This window comes from Sorex fumeus, unplaced genomic scaffold, assembly GCF_029834395.1.
Source record: "Sorex fumeus unplaced genomic scaffold, SorFum_2.1 ptg000007l, whole genome shotgun sequence".
In the NCBI taxonomy this organism is placed as follows: Eukaryota; Metazoa; Chordata; class Mammalia; order Eulipotyphla; family Soricidae; genus Sorex; species Sorex fumeus.
This window is the reverse complement of record NW_026606064.1, coordinates 18944882-18968197: the sequence shown is the minus strand read 5'-3', so window position 1 is coordinate 18968197 and position 23316 is coordinate 18944882. Positions and strand designations below refer to the sequence as shown.

The window sequence follows — 23316 nt, the reverse complement described above, 5'->3', positions numbered from 1 at the left end:
CTACCAGATGGTCAGACTTCTTTGTCAAGGTCATGAACGATCGGTTTGAGGCCCTCCATGTTCCCGGAGCGAAGAGATGCCATTGGGCTACACTAGCACGCGACAGGGACAAATGGAGACGTTACTGGCGCCCGCTCGAGCAAATCGACAACTAACGGGAAGTTAAGTGATTAAGTGATTAAAGGCAGGGTGAGGACTGGGATGAGTGCAGGGGATACTGGGGACATTGGTGGTGGAAAATGTACACTGGTGGAGGGATGGGTGTTTGATCATTGTATGGCTGAAACTCAAACATGAAAGCTTTGTAGCTGAATCTCACGGTGACTCAAAAAAAAAAAAGACAAATGGGGAGTGTTTGTCTAGGAGGGTAGACCCAGGGTGCTGGGAAAGGGGAAGAATAGGTTCCTCGTGTAGAGGGCAGGTGGCCATGCCATCTGTGTGAGCTGTGAGTTACCAGGAGCACCCAAATCCAGTTACCACTTGCTCCCCTGTGGCCAAGTCTCTGGCTCTGCCTTTGACAGTGGGAAAGTCTCGCCTTGGAGCTCATATGGAAAGCCTGCCAGAAAGCCCTGTGATGCAGAGTGTTGGAATCAGCTGGAGGAGGCAGGGGAGGAGAGGGCTCATCTTCTGCCTATGCAGAGGACAGGTACTTTGTCAAGCACAGCGGGATCTCCAGAACACATTGGCCAGAAAAGTCTTTGACATTTCCAATATTGATTTTTCTTCTTTGGCTATTTTCAAATTGAGCCCTTAAGGAAAACTGGGTTTTCCAAGGAGGAAGGCTATATCCTGGCCACAGCTCTGAGGGATGGTTTGTTCCTTAGTCCCTTGGAAGCATGATCATGGGAAATGCTCTGAATTCTGAATGAGCTATTTAGGTGCCTAATGAGCGACTTAGGTGTTTCCGGGCATGGGGAAGGGGAGACTTGTGGATAGCACCTGGCCATAGTGTGTTTGCTAAAAAAACATTTCCCCCACACCTGAAAGTGCAGGCTCCTTTTTTTATGGAACCAGAGTTTATCTGGAATTAGTAGCTCTGTCTGGAACCACAGGCTCTGTGCTTGGGAGGAGGGACAATGTGCGACCCTCAGGACTGTTAGGTCACGCTGGGGTGTGGTGCAGACATTTTCACCAACAATTGAATCTGCAAGAATCCCCGGAAGCCGGTTTCCCCTTTGCCCATCAGGATCAGTGAAGATTCAGTACAGGCTCATGGCACGAGGTAGAGGGCACAGAACAGCCAGAGAAGGGGCCCAATCAGTGGTGTGGAGTGTGAAATTGATGGCAGAGGGCGCAGCTCAAGGCATCGACCAGCGGAACGCACAGGCCTGTGTTAACCAGAGACAAGAAAGAGGGTCACAGCTGAGAGACCCACCCAGATCATACACACTTTGTAGGAACAAAGATCAGACTTAGAGGAGGCTCCATCAAACATTGGGTGGAGAGATGATTGTTTTGAAAAAGAAATTAAGGGAAGGCAATAATTATTTTTTTCTAACTTCAGGTGGAATAGGGGATCAGCCTGGGAAAGCCTCTAAAGCAAGCAGGATTCCCCAAATGGAAAGAAAGATAATGAGAGGCCCAGAGGGTAGTAGGGGACAACCCACATCTACTTGACTCTAAAGTGGAGACTGGCACACAGGAGCTTTGAAACGGGGGAGGGGGCTTGAGAGAGAAGGGATGGAAGAAGAGGTTTTTGGGTGAAAATGTGGTTAAAGGTTGTATTTTAGATCCCCCAGTGCCTGGAAGAAAAGTACAGTGTGTGGAGTTTGTAAACGTTGGGGGTGGCGGAGATGCTTCCCTTGGCCACCGTGAGGGGACGGCATTGGGTGATGCCAATTGGGAGGGCGTGGGAAGGACCCAGATGATTTCAGGTTCTTCTCTCTGGAGCCTCCTGCCACCCCTCCAGTCCCCATTGCAGAGCTTGTTGTTCTTCATCTCCTCAGCAGTTACTTGAGTTTCATGCAATTATTTGAATAATTTTTATCGCACTCCTCAAATTTTACAGCAATAAAAGGAAAAGCGAGTCTTGAAATTGATGACCATAGTTCTTCATGTAATTGAGATAGAGATGAAAGTTAGAGGCGTGCTGAAATGGCAAATCTTTAGCCTCATTGGATGTAGGTTATTGAACATTCACTTGTTACGAAAGGGGAGCGTGTAGGTACAAAACGCTGAAAATATATTATCTGAAGATGAGTTTGGAAGATGAGGTGTAATTAGGGATTTTATCATCCTTTTTTTAGCTCTGTCGAAACAGAACTTCTTAACTCATGTGTCTTGTTCTGCACGAGTACGTGTTTTCAGGGGCCCATTATGTATGAAATTGCAGTTTCCTGTAGATGAGGCCAGGTCTGGGGCAGCAGATAGGAAAGAAGGGAGGCAGGGCTAGATACTGGATAGATGGTATTCAAATAAGGTGGAAACATTCAGCAATCCAGGCCCATTTATGTATAAGTAAAGATCAATGCAGAAGGACCAACAAATCTGTTCAGTATGGAAAGGCACACCACACACCTTTTTCTGAGGCAGACAAAAACATCACAGTACCCATGATGAATGCTTTCAAGCATCCTATGCCAGGCATTGTTCCCAGCCATTGATTCCCCCAAACAGAAGCATCTGTATCTTCTGGAGTTGTTGGAAAAGCAAGTTCTCAAGGCCTCCACCTCAAACTGAGTCTGGAACAGTGGCATAAAGTTTCAAGCAAATTTGGTTTCGGGGGATTGCTCCCTGATCCTGCTGCCTGCTCAGTGGATATCCACTGCTCTGAAGTCTTCCCTGGAGTGGCAGGGTGACAGAATGTCTGTCGTTATCCTTTTGCAGATATTACAACTGAGAGCATTAGAAAAGGGAGTTTTTGCTTCTACAAGTAAAAAAAATGTAGAGTATAGGCTCACACCCAGGCCATCCTCTCATGGAAGAAAAATCTCATGGATTCTACTTAAAAATGTAAAAAATTGTTGGGGCTGAAAAAAAAGTACAGTGGGGAAGGTGCTTGCCTTGCACATGGATGATGCAGGTTTTATCTCTGTACTCCTATCAGGTTCCTTGAGCATCCCTGCCAGGAGTGATCCCTGAGCGCAGAACTAGGAGTAAGCTCTGAGCACTGATGGGCATAGCCCCAAACCACAAAATAAAATAAAATAAAATAAAATGTTAAGATGCCCTTTAAGACAGCCCTTGGGAAAAAACAAAACAAAACAGGAAAACCTCAAGAAGAGAAATATCATTCTTATCTATAATTTTTTAAGTGTCCAACAAGACACTACTTTTCTGCATCTTCATAAAAGAACTTTCCTTAAAAGTTCACAGTTTACCTTCTCAAAATAGGGAAACCAAGACGAGAAATGTCATTGTTATTTATCATTTTTTCTTAGTGTCCAACAAGACACTGCTTTTCTGCTTCCTCATAAAAAAACTTTCCTTAAAAATTTCCCAGTTTACCTTCTCAATAATCTGCAAGTGATGCTAAAGGAAGATGAGTAGCAGGTTTCTAATCTTCTACTTCCACCTGGGGATTTCTCTCTTGTCTTGTTCCAGCCCCCCACTCCCACCCCTCTCCTTCCCATATAGTGTGGTTGGTTCACTAGGAGTTCTCTACACTTGGGGGGGGGGGTCTTGTTTTTATTGTAAGACTCTCTGTGGCTTCTTTAGGAAGGCATCTGGAATCCTAGGACAGAGAGACATCCTTAGAGGTGGTCCCTGTCCTCTCGCAGCCACAGAGGGAAAACAAACGGAGGTGGTCTGGGATGTCCCTCTGGCTCAGAAGAGCAACAGGAACTGTTACAGAAACAGTAGCCCTTGAAAACAATGCCCTTGAAGTGGGATTGCTGGTTAGTGCCAGTTCATGGAAGGCCCAGTGACACAGCTGTGTGAGCCCTCTGGGGTAGAAAATTGGGCAGGGCTGGGGCAATAGCACAGCAGATAGGGCGTTTGCCTTGAACGTGGCCAACCTGAGTGTGATCCCCAGCATCCCATATGGTCCCCCAAGTATCGCCAGGAGTAATTTCTGAGTGCATGAGCCAGGAGTAACCCATGTGCATCACCGGGTATGGCCCAAAAAGAAAAAAAAAAGGAAGAAAGAAAAGAAAAGAAAAAAGAAAGAAGGAAATTGGGTAGTGCTCAAGATTGACTCCTGACTTTGTGCTCAGGGGTCAGTTCTGGCAGGGCTCAGAGCACCATATATGGTGTTATGGATTGAATCAAGATTCAGAAGTGACTTCACCTCTATATCATCTCTTGGGTCTCTGAACAGTCTTTATTCTTTTTCTTGTTTGTTTTTCGGCCATACCTGACACTGCCCAGGGATTACTTCTGGCTCTGTGCTCAGGAATCACCACTGGTGATGCTCAGGGGACCATATGGGATGCTGGGGATTGAACAAAGGTCATTGCCTGCAAGGCAAACATCTTACCCACTGTACTATCTCTCTGGGCCCCGGAAGAGAGTCTTTCCAAGCCACTGAAACCTGAGTGGTTTTAGACCCCTCTCCCAGACATCTTTATTTTTCTTTTTGTGTTGAGGGGGTCACTAGGTACTGGGTCACTAGGCAGTACTAGGCCACGGGTTGGCTATTCAGTTCAAAGACCAAAGATGTAGCGCTGCTGTGGCCCTGCAGTGTCAGGGGCCACTGGCGCCTTTGTGGCTACACCTCACAATGCTCGGGAAGCCATGTGATGCTGGGGATCCCCCAGGTGCCCTAACTGCTCTACTCTTTCCTGGGGTCCTCACCCCCACCTATAATTTTTTCAGTCCAAGTTGAGCCTCATCTTTCTACTGATAGTCCGCCATCTTCCGTGTCTTAGAAAAGGAGATGTAGCCTCTGTTTCTCACTTCTTGGTGTCTCTTCGTTAAAGCACATGCATCAAATCTAAGCTCAGGCTGGGGTAGGGGGCACATTAGAGACAAGGGCCCAGTGCTAAGGTCCCAGTTATTTGCCAGGTGGCTGCTCTATCTAGCCTCTATTGTTTGACGTGAAACCTTAGGGCTCTGGAGGCTGTTTGGTCTGTCCCATCAGGGGTTCTTGTCTAGCCCTGTTAACAGACAGCGCCATCACTATTAGCCCACAGCCAACGAAAACTTAGTGGCTTTGGAGTAAGTCACTTCTCAGGGGCTGAGAATATGAGGTGTGAGGTTTGGACAGAATAGCAACATCAGAAGACAAGCTCAGACTCTAGTTTGAATTCCCACACCGTATATGGTCCCCCGAGCACTGCCAGGACTGATCCCTTAGTGCAGAGCCAGGAATAGCACCAGTGCACTATTTGGGCCACAGACTTGAGCACTACAAGGTATCACCCCCAAACAAAATAAACCAAAATAAAGTTGTTGTTTTTCCATATTTGTTTTTGGATTACACCCAGCAATACAGCAGTTACTCTTGGCTCTGCACTCAGGAATTAGTATTACTCCTGGTGGTGCTTGGGGAACCATTTGGGGTGGTGGGGATTGAACCCTAGTTGGCTGCATGCAAGGCAAATGCCCTACCAGCTGTACTGTATCTCAGGCCCCTCCTCTTCTTCTTTTTGTTTTTCAAGGTCTCTAAAAGCTCACTTGAGCAGCAGCCTTAAGTCCTGTTGATAGTCAGTCTGTGCTTGAATGGAGTTGCCAGGAGTCATAGTAAGCCTTCAAATTTGCAGGGCCCAGTGGAAAATGCAGACATGAAAAGAGCTGAGCAGGAAGTCAGCATCCCTAGCCTTAGTCCCTGCTGCTGCCTGCAGCAGACGGGTGGTCCCCATCCCCCCACCACCTGAGAGGCCCAGAGATGGGATGATCCAGTCCCCAGGCGCCCCTCTCCCCATGGCCCTCTTCACTATACTGCTGTCTGCGCGCCAACCTCAGACCTTCTGGCACCAGCATGTCATCTCCAGTAAGAGTTGGCAGTGGCAAGCAGTGAGGCCCTGGCACGGCCCCGCAGCAGAGGTGGGGAACAGCTCCATGAAACACCCGCCTTCCAAGGCATGGTGGGAGTTGAGCCCCAGCCCCAGTGCACGCTCTACTCATGAAACACAGATCTGAAGAGAAGCACAGGAAAACTTGAAGGTGGTCCTGAAGAGCCTTACATATCAGTTTCAGGACCCTGCCTGTGGACCAGAAGAGCCTCAAGAATCCAGGACCTGCCTTATGAGCTGAGGAAGAAGGCAGCTGGGATAGAGCAGGGATCAGTAGGTCAATGATGGTTGGAGGGATTGCTTGGGATGGGAGATGTGTGCCGAAAGTAGACTAAGGACCAAATAGGGTGGCCTCTCAGTATCTGTACTGTAAACCATAAAGCTCATAAGTAGAAAGAGAGTAAGAGGGAAATTGTCTGTCATATAGAAAGGGGGAGGGTTAGGATGGGGGCAGAATGGAGGGGAATACTAGGAACATTGGTGGTGGAAAATATGCACTGGTAGAGGGATGGGAGTTTGATCACTGTATGACTGAAACTCAAACATGAAAGTTTTATAACTGTAGCTTATGGCGACTCAATTAAAACATTCACTGTCACTGTCCTCCCATCGTTCATCGATTTGCTCGAGCGGGCCCAGTAACGTCTCCACTGTGAGACTTGTTGTTACTGTGTTTGACATATCAAATAGGTCAAGAGTAGCTTGCCAGGCTTTGCTGTGCGGACGAGATTCTCTCAGTAGCTTGCTGGGCTCTCCGAGGGGGGCAGAGGAATTGAACTCAGGTGGGTCGGGTTGGCCATGTTTAAGGCAAGCGCCCTACCGCTTAGCACATTAAAAAAAAAAAGAGGAGGAGGAGGAAGAAGAGGAGGAGGAGGAAGGGAAGGAGGGGAAGGAGAAGGAGAAGGAGAAGGAGAAGGAGAAGGAGAAGGAGAAGGAGAAGGAGGAGGAGGAGGAGGAGGAGAAGGAAGGGGAAGGAGGAGGAGGAGAAGGAGAAGGAGGAGAAGGAGAAGGAGAAGGAGAAGGAGAAGGAGAAGGAGAAGGAGAAGGAGAAGAATAATCCAGGACCTCAGGAGCGTAGGAGTCCAAGTGCCTGTAAGAGAGAAGTTGGAGATCCAGTAAGGGGCGGGCCAGGAAGCAGAAAACCCATGCTTGTAGGAGCAGGCTGCATGAGCAAGAGGGCCCAGACGCTTGGGGAGACAGTGCAGGGCTTTCCTGAGAAAAGGGGCTGGTGGTGGCCAACGAGGCTGACCCAAAGTTCTTGCTTTATTCCCCTGTGCAGAGTCTTTCCATCTCACCTGAGTTAATTCAAATATAAACGAAGAGCAAAGCTGACGAATGCCTTGGCAGCATTAGAATTTGCAAAAGGATTTTTGAAAAGTGCTTTGGTTTCCTAGAAACCGTAGTTCACCTAAATGCCATCAGAACTGTGTGTCCAATTGATTTTGACCGCAGGAGGGAGAGAGCGAGCAAGCGGTTAGATAATCCTTGAGGGCCCTCCCAACCCCAAGGTTTGATTATTCTTATTTCCGTCCCAGCTGCAGAATTTCCATGCTGTGTATCATGAGAATTTTTAAAAGAATGTTTTCTTTTCCATTTTTCCATAATACTCAAATAACTTATTTTTCTTAAAAACAGCCCTCCCCCCTCCTCCTCCTCCAAAAAAAAAAGTCTCCTTGGAAGGAGAATGACTAGGAATGAGAACAAGAGAATTTAGGACCTTTTTAAAAGTTTGTCCCTCCAAATATAGCACAGCGGTGGGGCGTTTGCCTTGCACGCAGCCAACATGGCCGACCCGAGTTCGATTCCTCCGCCCCTCTCGGAGAGCCCGGCAAGTTACCGAGAGTATTCGATATGCCAGACACAGTAACAACAAAGTCTCCAATGGAGACGTTACTGGGCCCGCTCGAGCATAACTTTTATCAAATGAAGAAAATAGATTTAAACACTGTTTATCACTTTATTCCCTTCTTAAACAGAGTGTTTTATCTTGATTTCTTTTCTTTGTTTAAGGGATGGGGAATTGGGAACCCCTTGGCATGGCTCAGGGCTTATTTCTGCTTCTGTGCTCAGGGATCACTCATAATGGGGCTCTGGGGACTATGTGGGGTGCTAAGGATTGAACCCTGGAAGGCTCTACCTACTCTACTGTTCCTCTGGCACAAAATGGAGTTAGAGAGAAAAGGAGGGAGGGAGAGGGGGGGCAGAGAGAAAGAGAAAGGGAGAGAAAGGGAGAGAGGGAGGGGGAGAGAGAGAGAGAGAGAGAGAGAGAGAGAGAGAGAGAGAGAGAGAGAGAGAGAAAGGCAGGGAGGGAGGGAGTTAGGGAGTGTGTAAGTACAGAAGTTAAAGCATTTGTCCTACATCCAGCCAAATCCCAGTCAAATCCCTGGCACCACATAGAGTCTCCTAAGCACAGCCAGGGGTCACTCTTGATCTCAGAGCTAGAAATATCCTCTGAGCACTGCTGAGTGAGTGTGACCTTTGCAGCCCGCCAAGTACCAAATGGCTTAGCACCGAAAGAGACAATATAGACATTCCATAAATATTTATTAGCACCAGTTATGTTCTGGGCACTGTTTTAGAGTCAAAGGAAGTAACATAAAAGAAACACAATCCTCACCCCCTGGGAACCCCAGAATCTTCATTCATTTCATAAAGCTTTAATTCCTGTGTATTGCTAACTCATGTATCACCTGGACTAGACTTTTATTGCTTTCAGTGCCTTGTTTTCCCCATAGTGATGGAACAGAATGGTACTGGCTGCTTATCTGGGAGTTTAACAGCTGCAGGTGCATTTCTGGGTTTCTCAGAAACAGGAAGTTCTAAAAGGGTTTGGTTTGGAAGAAGGGACATTAGTGTTGAAATCAGAAGTGGTGACAGAATAAAGGCTTGGGAACCCTGAACTGGAGGGCTGGGCAGACATTCAGAGAACTGCATCCAGGCCAGTGGGCAGAGATTCCAAGTCCCAACTGAGAAACACTCTGTGGCCTGATGACCATCTGCAAACATCTCACAGTCACTATGGTCCTGATCAACTGGCTCACAGTCTGAATTTGTTTCTGGGGTGTACCTTGTTTTCAGAATGAGAAGCCACTGGGATTCATTTGCTTGCCTGGAGGACAGAAAAAACACCAGTGGTTTTGCCTTAAGTATTTGTCTTTTTCCATAAGAATTTGTTTGAATTTGTTTTTCTCTTTCTTTCTTTCTTTCTTTCTTTCTTTCTTTCTTTCTTTCTTTCTTTCCTTCCTTCCTTCCTTCCTTCCTTCCTTCCTTCCTTCCTTCCTTCCGTCTGTCTGTCTTTCTCTCTTCTTTTTGGATCACACCCAGAACTCCTGGCTCTGCACTCAGGAATTATTTCTGGAGGTGCTCAGGGGACCTTATGGGATGCTGGGACCAAACTGGGGCGAGCCAATTGCAAAGCAAACGTCCTACCAGCTGTACTGTCACTCAGGCCTAAGAATTTGTTTTTTCTTTAATGAAAATTGTTTACTGCCATAGATAACACTCTTAACACTGATTAGAGAGGAGTACATCTGTCATGTCAAAACTAAAGGGTGGCCTTTAAAAAATTATTCTGTGAATTTTAATAGGTCATCTTAAATATGGTTTACAAATATTAGTCACAGGAAGACAACAATAAAGTGATGGTACTTTGATAAAGTATTTCAATGCATCTGATGTAGGCCCATTCAAAACTGCCCCTTCCTCCCACTTCTTTTGTGAAAATAATTGGGCCCAGAGAGTAACGTGACTCCCCCTGATTACTTAAGATATAAAATAGCTAATGTGTGTATGCTTATAATGATTAATTCTTACAAGAATTTTACGCTGTTGATGGCATCATACCACCTTACAGAGGGAGGAACTGAAGATTTTGAGGACCATGAATTGTCTGAAACCCCAGTGCTTTCCACCAGTGATGGTGATTATTAGGGTTTTTTTAAAAGGGAGAACAGGAAGCAATGCATTGTGGTTTTGTTGTTTGGGTAAGATACATATCACCTCAGGCCCTCCACCCCCTACATGGAGACCTTTGATAATCTGATAATGGGAAATGAGTGGAGAGGCATCAGCTCTTATTTGCTCACTGAACTGCGACTAATGCAGGGGCTGTTGTGTCTTCACAGGATCAGCTGCAGCCTCTTGAAAGAGGGGGATTGGGTGGGAAGATTTGAGGGAAGGCAGTCGTGCAGAGTGAGAAGGGCAAGTTTCCTAGAGCCCGGAGGTCCAGCTCTGTCTCCTGTGGTCAAGTCTCATTTTTGGAAACAAAGGACAATTACACTAAGCTGATACAATTACTGGGATGGTGGGAATAAATGAGATGAAGCATATAAATCTTCTGATATGTAGAGGATTCCTTACATAACATCATGTCTTCCAACATTGGTTCCATATAACATTGGCAATTAAAAAAAAATTGAAGGAAACATTATTTAAGACCTACTCTAGTTTTATATTATTTCACTTAAAGTTGCAGTTTCCAAGAATCTACTGTGATGTGAAGGGTTTACTGAGCACCAAGAACTCAAAATTGATTAGTTGCGAAATGGGCCAGAGATAGTACAGGGGTTAAGACCTTGCACACAACCAACTCTCATTGGAGTCTCAGTACCACATACGTTACCCCAAATACTACCAGGAGTTATCCCCGAGCCAGGCATAAGCCGAATATGTATGTCCGAATATGTCACGCGCATGTGCGCGCGCGCGCGCGCGCGCACACACACACACACACACACACACAGAGCCAAAAAGAGGAAACCATTAAATTTCCCTTTCTGCAGCTTTCCCTTGCACAGCTACCACTCACTGACGCCTGAGATTTGGCATGCTGTCTCTTGCATGTGAGCGTGATTTGCTCCATTTATAATCTCTTTTTAAGTGATTTTCACATGATTTCACATTTGCCTCCATGCTCCCTTTTCAAAATGGAGAGTTATGACCTAAAGCACAGCGTCAACCCATTGCCCTTCCATAGTGTTCAAGGGAGCTAAACAGTAACTGATGGTTCTGTGGGTGGAGGGGTGGGGATGATAGTGAGGGTGTGAGGGTTGGGTTGGCTCTTGTCTTGCTCTTTTGCTCTGATGTTGATGTCTTCTCCTGCAGTCTTGGCTTTCAGAGAGGACAGAAAGCTCTTGGACCCTGGAAACATGCCGAGCACACAAGTGCCTAGAACTCTGAGCTCTCGCCCACTGGAAGTGGAGGAGGGTTTGTCACGCTGTAAAGTCACCCAACTCTTGTGTTCTTTGTTTTCTCTTGGCAGAACCAGCTTCTTGCAAAAGGACTGTTGTTTGTGGAAGAGAAGATTAAGCTGTGCGAAGGCAAGTACAAGGCATCTCTCGTAGAGCTGGGGCCCCTGTGACTCAGCCTTTGATGTTTGGACAGCTGAACTGCTTCATTCCAAAAGGGGCAGGTTCCAAAGGCAATGAGTCAGCCCAGTGGGGCTGCAGCACTTGGCTTGCAGTCTGCATGCAGGGCGTTGCAAGTTAGAGCTGTGTGCAGAGAACTGATGTGGAACGGGGCCAGCTTTGGAGACCTCGCTGTGGGTAGTGGGGTTGTCCATTGCATGTGTGTTGGTGGTCTGTTGTGAAGGGATAAATTATTCAGCACATGCTTCCTTGGTATTCCTTCTGGTCTGGGCCAGACCATTTCCTATAGGTATTTTATTCCCCATATTCCTTGAGATCGTGCACAACAGGAGGCCTCCCCTACTGGAAGGAGAGGGGGATGTGAGGATAAGCAGACACCCACATAATAGGATCTGCTTTGACAGGCAAGAAGACCATTTCCTGGTCTCAAATGACTTTAGAACCCTTAAGACGGAGAGAGAGACAGAGAGAGAGAGACAGAGAGAGAGAGAGTATACAGGAGGGAAAGTTCTTGCTTTGTCTGTGGTCACCCCAGTTGAGATCCTCTGACTGATGTAGGGGTCACTCCTAAACACAGGGCCAGGACTAGCTATCACTGTCTGTGGCCCCAACACCCTCCCCACAATAATAATGGTAGAGTTTTGAGCCAAAGAATGAGCTAAAAAGGCGCTGAGTATGAGGTAGGAGCAGGACCAGAGAGGTGAGAATCAAGCTGTGCCATGTCCACCCAGGACAACTGTCTACCTAGTGCAGGGCCCATCCTAGCAGACCATAGCTCAGCATCCTGGGTGCAGTTCACAGGTCTCTAGTTTCTCTCGGCCTTGGTTATTCTCATTTAAAAAGTGACAGTGTTGTGGAGCTGGAACTATAGTATAGTAAGGCTCTTGCCTTGAATGTGACTGACCCGGATTAGCTCCCCGGCACCTACTAAGGTTCCCCCAAGCACACCAGGACTGATGCTGAGTGCAGAGCCAGGAATAAATTCTAAACACAGCCAGATGTGGTCCCAAAACAAACACCAAAAAACAAAAACCTGAAAAAATGACGATGTTGAAACTTACGTATTGAAAATCAGTGTTACTTCAATTTAAAAAAAAAGTGGACTGGAGAGACAACAGAGGAGGTAGGGTGCTTGCCTTGGCTGACCTGGGTTTAGTTCCAGGTAGCACATATGGTCTGCTGAGTACCACCTAGAGTAAGCCCTCGGGAGTAAGCCCTGAGTATTGTCAGGTGTGGCCCTAAAATAACAAACACATAAGAACATCATAGCTAAAAGACAAAAAATAAGTGGGGCTGCAGTGATACCACAGCGGGTAAGGTGTTTGCCTTACCCGCAGCCGACCTGGGTTCGATTCCCAGCATCCCATATGGTCCCCTGAGCATCACCAGGAGTAATTCCTGAATGCAGATCCAGAAGTAACCCCTGTATATCGCTGGGTGTGATCCAAAAAGCAGAACAAAAAAAAGAAAAATACCAGCTGTCCACAGACTATAGGGAGCATGAGGTGTCAGGAAACACCAGCCCTGGTACAGCCGCGCCCAGACTATATCCCTTTCCTCTGGAGGTCCAGTTTGTTTCCAGACTCAGACACAACAGGCTTTGTCTTCATTCCTTTTTCCCTTCCCAGAAAGAGTCTTGTGCTCAGTGAAGAGGGTCTTAGAAAAAGTAGGAAGAAAAATGAAAAATTGGATTCTGGAAAGTTCCAGTGCCTAGCACCCAGAGTCAGTGCTCGCTAAGCCTTGGTAAGAACAGAAGTGAAAAATGTACCATTTGGATGTCTGAGTGCTGATAAAACTTGGACCCTCATTGCTCTTGAATACAACCGGGTGGAGACTTTTCCAACCTTTCGAGGACCCCTGAATCTCAGGCCTTTTCTTAAAGGCCTTTGACCAGAGCAGGGGGAGTGGGTTCTTTTGCATCTTGGAATCAAGGTGTTGCACAGATGTGGAAGCAGCTGCTTAGGAAGAATTAGGAAGAGGGGGTGGGACAGTTGGCTCAAAGGGCTGGTGCATGGGCTTTCCATGCTGGAGCCCCGAGTTTGGTATCCGGCCCCACATGGTCCTCTGAGCACTGGGAGTGACCTTTCGAACACTGACAAGTGTAGCCCAAAATAATAAACAAAAGATGACAGCCACAGTCATGCTAATTGTTGGTCACCGGGTGGAGTTATTATGTGTCCCCAGAAGTGTGGAAAGCCCAGCCTGACGAGAACAGTCTGAGCAACACTGGGGATTTGGGTGCCGCCATATGATGACAGTGATACTCAGCACAGCCACGTTCAGGATGAAATTGCAGGCATGAAGCTGGACAGAGCAAAGTGAGCCCACTGAGGAGCAGAGCCTAGGAATTCTCTCAGGGTCCCTAGTCCCAGGGTCTGAGTATTGTCTCCTTTCTCAGGAGGCAGGACCACTCAGGAGTAATAGTAAAGCAGGTAGGGAGCTGGCCTTGCATGTGGCTGACCCAGGTTCGCTCCCCAGCACCCCATATGGTCCCCCAAGCCCTGCCAGAAGTGATCCCTGAGCTAAGAGCCAAGAGTAAGCCCTGAGCACCACTGATGATGACATCTCCCACTAAAATAAACAGACAAAAAAGAGTGAGAAACACTCAGCAAGAACATCTTTGCCATATCATTTTATGAAATGTAACTCTGAAAAAGATTTTGTATAGTTTGGTAGTCCCTGGCTGGGATCCAGCCTGTTTCGTCAGCCTTGGGGCCCATGGCTCTGCGTCAGGAGGCAACAGAGCTCAGAGTTGCTCGTCCATGCCTCTCTCTCTCTCTCACTGGCTGTGCCACTGTCCCTAATCTCAGTTCATTAGTCACCTGGGCTAAAAAGAATGTCTTGTACTCCGTGCCCTTGGCAACCTAAACCTTCCTTCTAAGCCCCCTTGCATCTTTGTCAGGAGTTGCACTCCTGACTCATGGGCCGTTTCTGGGGATCAGTCACTTCCTTCCTTGAACAGCTTCTTCCCCAGGGCCACCCTGTTTGGTTAGCCCGGGTCTGTCAGGTGTTATTCTCTGAATGCTTTCCGAAACCTTCATCACTTTGGCAGCCAGGACTTAGCCATTGGTTCCAGGGAGGTAACTTCAGGCCACGGGGGCTGGGGAAGACCCTCACCTGCACTTTCCAGCTGGCCAGTGGGGACCAAGTTCCTCCTCCGACCTGCAGACTCTCCTTCCCCTCCTGCATATGGGCTAACTTCTACTTGTCTTTGTCTGGGAAGGTTTAGACAGAACCTTCATACAGGAGCAGGAAGAACCTTTTCTCCTCTGGGGTATTGTCTACGTATGGGGTTCAGTTGGTTTTAATTATATTTCAGAGGGTTTGGCTGCTCAAACTCTCCCCGCTGTGAACTAGCAGAATCTCCTTTTGAAACGAGGATGGTAGAGAGGGAACAATAGGAACACAGGTAAGGTGTTTGCCTTGCACACAGCTGACCTCAGTTGCATCCCCAGCACCCCATATGGTCCCCCAAGCATTGCCAGGAGTAAACCATGAGCTGAGAGCCAGGAGAAAGCCCTGAGCACTGCTAGGTGTGGTTCAAAAACAAGAAAAGGGGTGGGGGAAGAAAAGAGGATGATCTAGCCATGCACTGAAATCTTTCTCAGCCATACTGCCAGGAAACAAACAGTGTGGTGACAAATACCAACAACTCGTCCTAGGAAGACAGATAGTCAGAGAGCCCCCTTAATACATTTAGGGATAATCAAATGATCCCCAAAGGTAATAAAGGCTAAAAGAGACAAAGGCTAAAATAATCTGTGGAAGAGAGATTTTATCTCCTAGGAAAAGACATCTCCTGTGGAAATGATGCTATGGCTGAAACCGGGTGCAGGTTAGGGAATGAAGAGAGGGAAATAGTATCTGAAGACAAAAGAGCATATGCAAAGGCCCTGTGGCATTAAGGGAGCATGGTGAGTGTGAGAGTCTGAAATAAAACCTACAGGGTTAGTGCTCAAAGACAGAGAGCAATCCAGAAGAAGCTAAAGAGACAGGAGCAGACCCCCCCCCCCCCAGACCAGATTTTTATTGTTGTTTCTAAATCAAAAAAAAAAGAAAAAGAAAAATATTTAAATTACTAGTAGGTTCTGCTCTGTCTTGTCCTTTGAGTTAAAATGACAAATTCCTTCCAACCTTTTAAGTCTGTAAAAATCTATGTTCCTGATACATGCCATGCATTCAGTCAAAGATTTCTAAAAAACTGATTTATTGGTGCTCCCAGCCCTACTGCTAAGGACCTGGAACATGGGGTTGTGGAGGACAGATAGAGCAGGGAGAACAGAGGTGTTATTCCAGTGCTTTGCAGAGGAGAGGGCTTCCTTCACCTGACCTTTCAGGACAGGCATGCCGTGGCCCTGCCAGCCACTGGCTATGCCTTTGTTCCATCCCCGCTCCCAGCCAGCTCTGGCTTTTACTGTCCATTAAATTGCTAGACAGGAGGTGCTAAATGAATCTTTTCAGGTTTGCTCGGTGGAACTGGCAGCCCGTTACCAAGTGCATCTCTGTGTCTAATCTGGCTGACCCAGTTTTGGGGCTGCAGATGAGCACCACGGTTCTATTATCTGGGTCATTAAACAGCAGCCACCCAGCCGGCTCCTCTCTGCCTACGTGGGCCTTTGTGTAAAGTTCCCCTCCTTGCCTTCCGGGGCTGCTGGATGAAACCCTTGTGCTGTCAGCCTGGTGTGTTGTCTGGTCATAGGTCAGATTTCCTGGTTCTGGGGGTGAGTGGAGGCACCCTGTTGGAAGGTGGCCACCGTGGGTGGAGGGGACAGTGCCCAAACCAACTTGTCCTTCCCCCAGCTGACAGCTCAAAAGCAGGAGAAAAAGCCAGCGTCTTAGTGATTTGTACTGTAGCACTGTAACCCTGTCATCCTGTCATTCATCGATTTGCTCAAGCAAGCACCAGTAACATCTCCATTGTGAGACTTGTTGTTACTGTTTTTGGCATATCGAATACGTCACGGGGAGCTTGCCAGGCTTTGCCGAGCGGGCGGGATACTCTCGGTAGCTTGCCGGGCTCTCTGAGAGGGGAGAGGGAATCGAACCCAGGTCTGCTGCATGCAAGGCAAATGCCCTACCTGCTGTGCTATCGCTCCACCCCCTGTGCTATCCCTCCAGTGATTTGCACAGCAACATAGAATTGCACACGAGAGGCTGGGGAGAGAGTGCATGGGCTAGGACACTTGCCTTGTATGTGGCGGGCCACCCCCAGTCCGATCCTCAACCTGGCATAGGGTCCCCTTTGCCCCGCCAGGAGTGATCCCTGAGCACAGAGCCAGGAGTCAGCCCCGAGCACCAGGGAGTGTGACCCCAAGACTAAAAGTAAATAAAATAATAACTGCACATGATCAAGAGGAAGGGTTGGGGGCCTCCAGCTGTACCTTGTCACTCTGTGAATTTGGAGCTGACCCTTCACTTGCTGCAAGCCTATGGAAATGGAGTAAGAGTGTTCCCCGAGATACCATCTAGACAAAGCCTCCCCTGCAGCCAGCTGCCCTATGACACCGCGGCCATGCTCTCGGGGAGAGCGCTTATTCACTAACTTGTAAATGGTGCCTCCCTTTTCTGGATCAGGGGAGAGAAGGCACATTTGTGTGTGTCTACTTGGGTCTTCCCACCCGATACTTCCATTTCCTGCAGGAATTCACCCCTTCTGGGTCACCTGCAAAGAATGAACTCTCTGTCCTGTGACCCCTCACACCCCCCCCCAAATGCTCCATTTCAGGGGCCCGAAGTGATAGCACAGTGGATAGAGCGTATACTTTGCACGCAACTGACCTGGGTTCAATCCCCGACATCCCATATGGTCCCCTGAGCACTGCCAGGAGTAATTCCTGAGCACAGAGGCAGGAGTAACCCCTGAGCATAGCTGGGTGTGACCCAAAAAAGGGAAAAAAATAAAAAGATCATATCCAAATGCTTTATTTCACATGGCACTGCCTTCCTCTCCTCTCCTACAGGAAATGACACATTCTTTTCTTTCTTTCTCCCCTCCCACCTTCTCGCCCTCATGTAGGTGAAAATCGCATTGAGGTTCTGGCTGAAGTCTGGGACCACTTCTTCACTGAGACCCTCCCCACCCTGCAGGCCATATTTTATCCAGTTCAGGTCAGTGTTGCTGGGGGCGGCCTCCTGCCCTCTCAGCAGTCTGTGTGGTTTCTTGGCCCTGGCAGCCCAGGGCCTCCTGGTGATGAAGGGAGACCAGGCGTTTGGGCACTTGAGTTGGCAGCGGAGCCAGCTGGAGGAACTCTCTGGATCTATATTTAGCAGAGAAGAGCGTCTCCATAACCAGTCATTTGTCAGTTCTCCTCACCCTCTTGGTTTTGTGTATGTCTTTATATTCTCCAGTGGGTTTTGGGGGTTTGTTTTGTTTCTCTTTAGAAGTAGAGGAGAGAGTTTTCTCCCCTTTCTTTCCCTCATCCCTCATTAACCCCCCCCCCCTTTTTTGAAACATAATTTTTTAGGGGTAGACAGAGGTGTAGGTGCCCGGATCAATCATGGACCCAGACCCCAGAAGTACATCCCTACTAGTCTCTGAAGCATAATTGTCAAGCCAGTGTCCAGTGGCTGCTGAACTGTGGGCAAAGAACAGTGTTCCTTGGACTTGTTAAGGGAATCCCTGAAGATGAGAAGGCACTTGATGTCGAAAGAACACTGACCCGGAATCAACCGTTCAGTAGGTTCAGACCAAGCCTGGTGATGCTCTGAGCACAGCGACACTTTGTCTGCAGACTCAGCACTTTGGGGTTCAGGGCAAGCAGTGTGCCTTTAGTTTTCTTCCTCTGGACCTGCAGCTCATTCTACGATGCTTCCCAATTCCCGGTAACACGTCTGAAACAGGCTTGCAGGTCTCATTGCAGTGGGGTGAGAAGGGCTCCCCACTGGGAGCCCAGAGATGCCACAGGAAGGCAGCCGCGTCTCTCCCTCCCCATGCAGCTGCTCTGGCCCTGCTGTCCTCACCTCCCAGGCTCATTAAGGCTTCACAGCTAATGGCACTACATTCAGGAGGGCCTGGGGTGCAGAAGAGCAGCCCGGAAACTCGCCAGTGATCTTGAACCTGAGAAAAGGGAACATGTGTGCTTTTTTGCTGAAAATTCAGGGTCTAGAGGAACTTGGAGTTCTTTAAAATAGAGGTCAGTGGGGCCAGGGAGTTAGCTCACATGGATGAATCCTGTGGACCCTGATGATGGCCAGTCTGGAGCCCTCTACTGGGCTGAGTCAAGTCTATTACCGCCAGGCTGAGTATTGCTGGGAGTGATCCCTAAATATGTAAATAAGGATCAGTAGATAGAATGCTTTGTTGGGAAATCAAGCCTGCAGTTTGTCTCCTAATGAATCCAGCGGATGGCTCTGTCTCCTGAAGCCCCCTACTTCTTTCTCCCTTCCTCAGCTCCCCCAGGAGAGGCTTTCCTGTACTTGGGAGGACAGTTTAGTCCCTGTATCGTCCTTCTTACCCTCCCTCCACTACTCAGTCCTTGATCTTCTTTCAAATGGACTATGGAAGGAGAGAGTACAGTGTCTCCTGGGATGTGCCCCATCTAAGGACCTTTCCTGGTACCATCTGGTCTTCCAGGAATCACTGGATGCAGCCCTGGCAACCCCCAGCACTGCAGGAGCCGGGCAGCATTGCATCCTTGGACTCTGGCATTGAATCGCTGGCTGGGCTGGACAACAGTGGCCAATGGCCAGTGGGGACTCCCCCCCCCCGCCCAACTTCATGAGCACAACTTGGGAGCCCCTACACACACACACACACACACACACACACACAAGAAATTTAAAAAAAAAAAACACAGAGTTGGACTTTGGTATGAGACTCAGCCATAGGGTGCTTACTATAGGGTTGATGCTGTGGTACTTTACGACAAAACAATACCTGGGGCTGGAGCGATAGCACAGTGGTAAGGCATTTGCCTTACACACAGCCAACATGGCCAACCCGAGTTCGATTCCTCCACCCCTCTCAGAGAGCCCGGCAAGCTACCGAGAGTATCTTGCCTGCACGGCAGAGCCTGGCAAGCTACCCGTGATGTATTCAATATGCCAAACACAGTAACAACAAAGTCTCCAATGGAGACGTTACTGGGCCCGCTCGAGCAAATCGATGAACAACGGGAGGACAGTGACAGTGACAGTGAAGGGTGTAGCCCAGTGGCGAAACTTTTGCCTCACTTGCGTATGGTCCTCGCCCTGGGAGAAAAACAAAAATCCTCAGCACTGGGAGAAGAAAACAGAAAAGACGGACGAAGTTAGCAGAGCAAAGACAGCTGACCAAGTGAAATCTGAAATTTCAGATGAATAAGTGAAGTGAATTTCAGATTGCTCGAGGTAAAGGCCCTCCCGTTGATCGTCGATTTGCTCGAGCGGGCCCAGTAACGTCTCCATTGGAGACTTTGTTGTTACTGTGTCTGGCATATCGAATACTCTCGGTAGCTTGCCGGGCTCTCCGAGAGGGGTGAATTTCAGATGAATAAGTATAAATATGTGAAACAAAAAGAAAACTAAAAAAAAACAAGATGCCAATCTTGGGTTTTGTGTGGCATCATCTATTTTGCCTGGCATTCTCCTGGAGAGGTTGTATGACTGTTGGAGCATGGCAGTGCAGGATAGCTGCACTGAAAATGTGTTTCAAATTTGGAGGTGGGGTCTGGGCAGGTGAAGTCCCCCCCACACAGTCCCAGAGGGCATGGAGGGTTCTCTAAAAGTCACAGCAGAAACCTCTGGTCGCAGGTCTACACATGGTAGTGCTGTCCTACTTCCCTGGATAAGTGGTGACATCTGACTACTGTTGATATTGCTTTGTCCTCTCCTTCCTTCCAGACTCCAAAAAACACCCCTGCTACTGGCCAAGGCACTCCACTTGGAGAACCACTGGGTTAGGGGTTCACACTACTGTAGGGAACTCAGGTGTCTTTTAGTCAAGCCAGAGACTTCTTACAGGTGTGTGTGTGTGTGTGTGTGTGTGTGAGAGAGAGAGAGAGAGAGAGAGAGAGAGAGAGAGAGAGAGAGAGAGATCCTGAGACCTACTAGCTCACTGCACCCATCAGGTGGGGACTCCCTGCTAGGGCCAAGAGTATAGAGCTTTACTTTGCTTTAGGAAAGTGAGCAACCTGGAGATGGAGCAAGATTCTTGGAGCAGTCAGTGCTGTATCCTGGGTTTTGATGTAAGAAATAGAGAGTGTAGTCCTTTAGAAAATAGACCAGGGCTACCACTGCTCTCAGGGGTGGTGGGGGAAGGCCATCAGAGAGCTTGGTTGAATGGAGCTGACCAGTATAGGTGGCATGGCATCTCTCTTGGGTCAGACTACCCTGGCCCACCTCTAAGGAGTTAAAGGAAATGTGAAGCTTGCTTATACCTGGGCATATTCAGGGGATGAGAAGCTCTGTCCTGTTTGGAAGAGCATCCTAATGATACCTTTGGCTATATCAAAAGTGCTCCCTTTGGGGGATGAACTGTATGTCTGTGTGCAAAGAGGGATCTGGAAAGGGGTCGCTCCTTCCCCATCCTGTGTCAGAAAACCTGGGAGCTCTTGCATTGAACAATTTTGGATTGGAATCCAGTTCTTGGGTAAATGCGACCACACTGGCATCAGGTTTTTCACCCATGGAAGTGGTACCTGTCTTAAAGGGTGTCCTTGGGGATCACCAATCAAAATGTGTTCCTTACATCTAAAATATTTTGGGGGGTCAGAAATTTATATCAATGTAAGAGTGCAGGCTTCACACTGATTACATTCTCTAGCACCATATTTTAAAAAAGGTAAAGGTAAAGGCCCTCCCGTTGATCGTCGATTTGCTCGAGCGGGCCCAGTAACGTCTCCATTGGAGACTTTGTTGTTACTGTGTCTGGCATATCGAATACTCTCGGTAGCTTGCCGGGCTCTCTGAGAGGGGCGGAGGAATCGAACTCGAGTCGGCCATGTTGGCTGCTTGTAAGGCAAACGCCCTACCCGCTGTGCTATCGCTCCAGCCCTATTTTAAAAAAGAAAAAGACAATATTTCTAATCATACCTAGCACACAATCACAGCTTAGTAATATATTCGGTTTAACTATGATGATTCTTCTTTTTTGGGGGGGGGCTATAGCTGGTGGTGTTCGGGGATAACCCCTGCAACAGGGAGCGAACCCTGTCCAGCTGTGTGCAAGGCAGGTGCCACACCCATTATACCAGTTCTCCAGCGCAATTGTCATAATTTTTATCTTCTACTCCCCCTTCCTAGCTGGTTGAACAAGCCCCTTTTCAAGTTATTTTTCCCCCTACATTACCCACATGTATGTAAGTCTAAGAAGTCTCATATTTTTCCTCCTGGACCTGGTGTATGATGAGTGCTCATATGTTTAACATTGAGGACGCTTCTTTGGATGTAGGGAGGTGCTGCTGATCTGGTCTTTTCTTTTGCCCCGTGTTCTCTCTCCTTCCCTCAGATCATTCTGAGGACCCATGTCAGCATCACTCCCAATATATGTGATGTATCATCTTTGTCCTGCCTTACTGTACAGGAAGCTTTTATTGCAAAGTATGGGATCCCATTCTCTGCCTCTCTGACTGCTCCCCAGGACCTTGCAGACACCTTGTCCCATCAACCTGCTCCATCCAGGGTGCTCTCTACAGATCATGACACTGAACCTGACGTGATTCGTGGCAGATCCAGTTACCTCTCACCCCGAGCCTGTGCCTCTTTCCTCTCCAGGGCCAGGAGCTGACCATTCGCCAGATCTCCCTGCTGGGCTTCCGTGACCTGGTCCTGCTGAAGGTGAAGCTGGGGGACTTGCTGCTGCTGTCACCATCCCAGCTGCCCTCGTCCATCGTGCAGATGCTGCTCATCCTGCAGGTGAGGCCCCAGGAGAGACCTGGCCCCCAAGACAGGCAGTAAAGTAGGAAAAAACGTCCATTGTCTGTGAGGAGGGAAGGACTGAAGTGATGAGTGTGTCAGTTCAGTGCAGGGTTACCCATGTGCCTTAGTTCACTTGCGGTGCCTCCCCTGAACCTCTGTAAGGTCCCTGTGCTGGGGTCCTGACAGGGAGTGTCAGGAGCCTGGTGCTTTCGTTCACGAAGGGAACATCCTTCTCACCTCTCCTGGCATGTCCAGGAGCACCAGACTATGAGTAACAACAGGAATTCACCAGGACATTCCTGGAGCATGTGAGCTTCCTTGGGAAATACAATCAGAAACCAGCTTAAATCTAGTCACAGAAATACAAGCCTTACTCTCCTTTTTCTCCACTTGACTCTCATCATCCTTGTTTCTTTCTTTGTGTATTTATTGGTTTGGGCATACCCCTCTGTGCTCGGGGCTTACTCCTGGCTCTGGGTTCAGGGATCAATCGTGGCAGTCTTCAAAGAATTATATGTGGTGCCAGGGACTGAGCCTGGCTTGGCCACATGCATGGCAAGAGTACTATCTCTTTGTACTGTCTCTAGCACCCTTGCTTCTGTTGGATGCTTCCTAACTTCACCTCGTCTGGTCTCTCTTTGACTTGATCTGTCTGTCTGTCTTTCTCTGCTTCCCCTCTTCTGCTCTTCCCCTGCTAGACGTCCTCCCTGGAGAATTTTGTTTAGTGCTTTGTTTGCACTTGATCAAATATAAATTTCACTTCTACCAAAAGATGACCCAGAGGTTTGCTTCAAAAGTTCTCATTCTGAATCAAAAGTTGTAGGATGAGCTAATATTTCATGGTTTATAGCTGTGTGCCAGGCATGAGTGAAGGGTTTCCTCTCTGAAATCAATCATGCCTGATGGCGTGGATGGAGATGTTGTTCTCATTTTATAAATAAGAAAGTCAAGGGCTTGGAGAGATGGTACAGCATGGAGGGTGCTTGCCTTGCATGCAGCCAGCGTTGGGTTTAATCCCTAACATTCCTTATGGTCCCTGAGCCCTACCAGAACTGATCCCTTGAGTGTCAAGTCAGGAGCAGGCCCTGAGCACAGCCAGGTATGGCCCCAAAACAAACAAAGAAGGAAGTTGAAGCCCAGGAAGTTTGTGTGCTTGTCCCACCACTGCCTCCCCCGCCCCAGACCTCCCCCACCATTCCTCAACCAAAACTAGTGAGAAT

General features: G+C 48.2%; 1 protein-coding gene across 1 annotated transcript in view; it reads left to right on the top strand.

Moving 5' to 3' along the window:
* The window catches only part of PRR5L (proline rich 5 like), a 61181-nt gene that overhangs the window by 26841 nt on the left and 11024 nt on the right, over positions 1-23316 (top strand). Inside the window, exons 4-6 of the mRNA XM_056132644.1 lie at positions 11155-11212; positions 17277-17368; positions 21953-22093. Coding sequence (XP_055988619.1) covers positions 11155-11212; positions 17277-17368; positions 21953-22093 — 291 coding nt within the window. The remainder of the gene's footprint in view (positions 1-11154; positions 11213-17276; positions 17369-21952; positions 22094-23316) is intronic.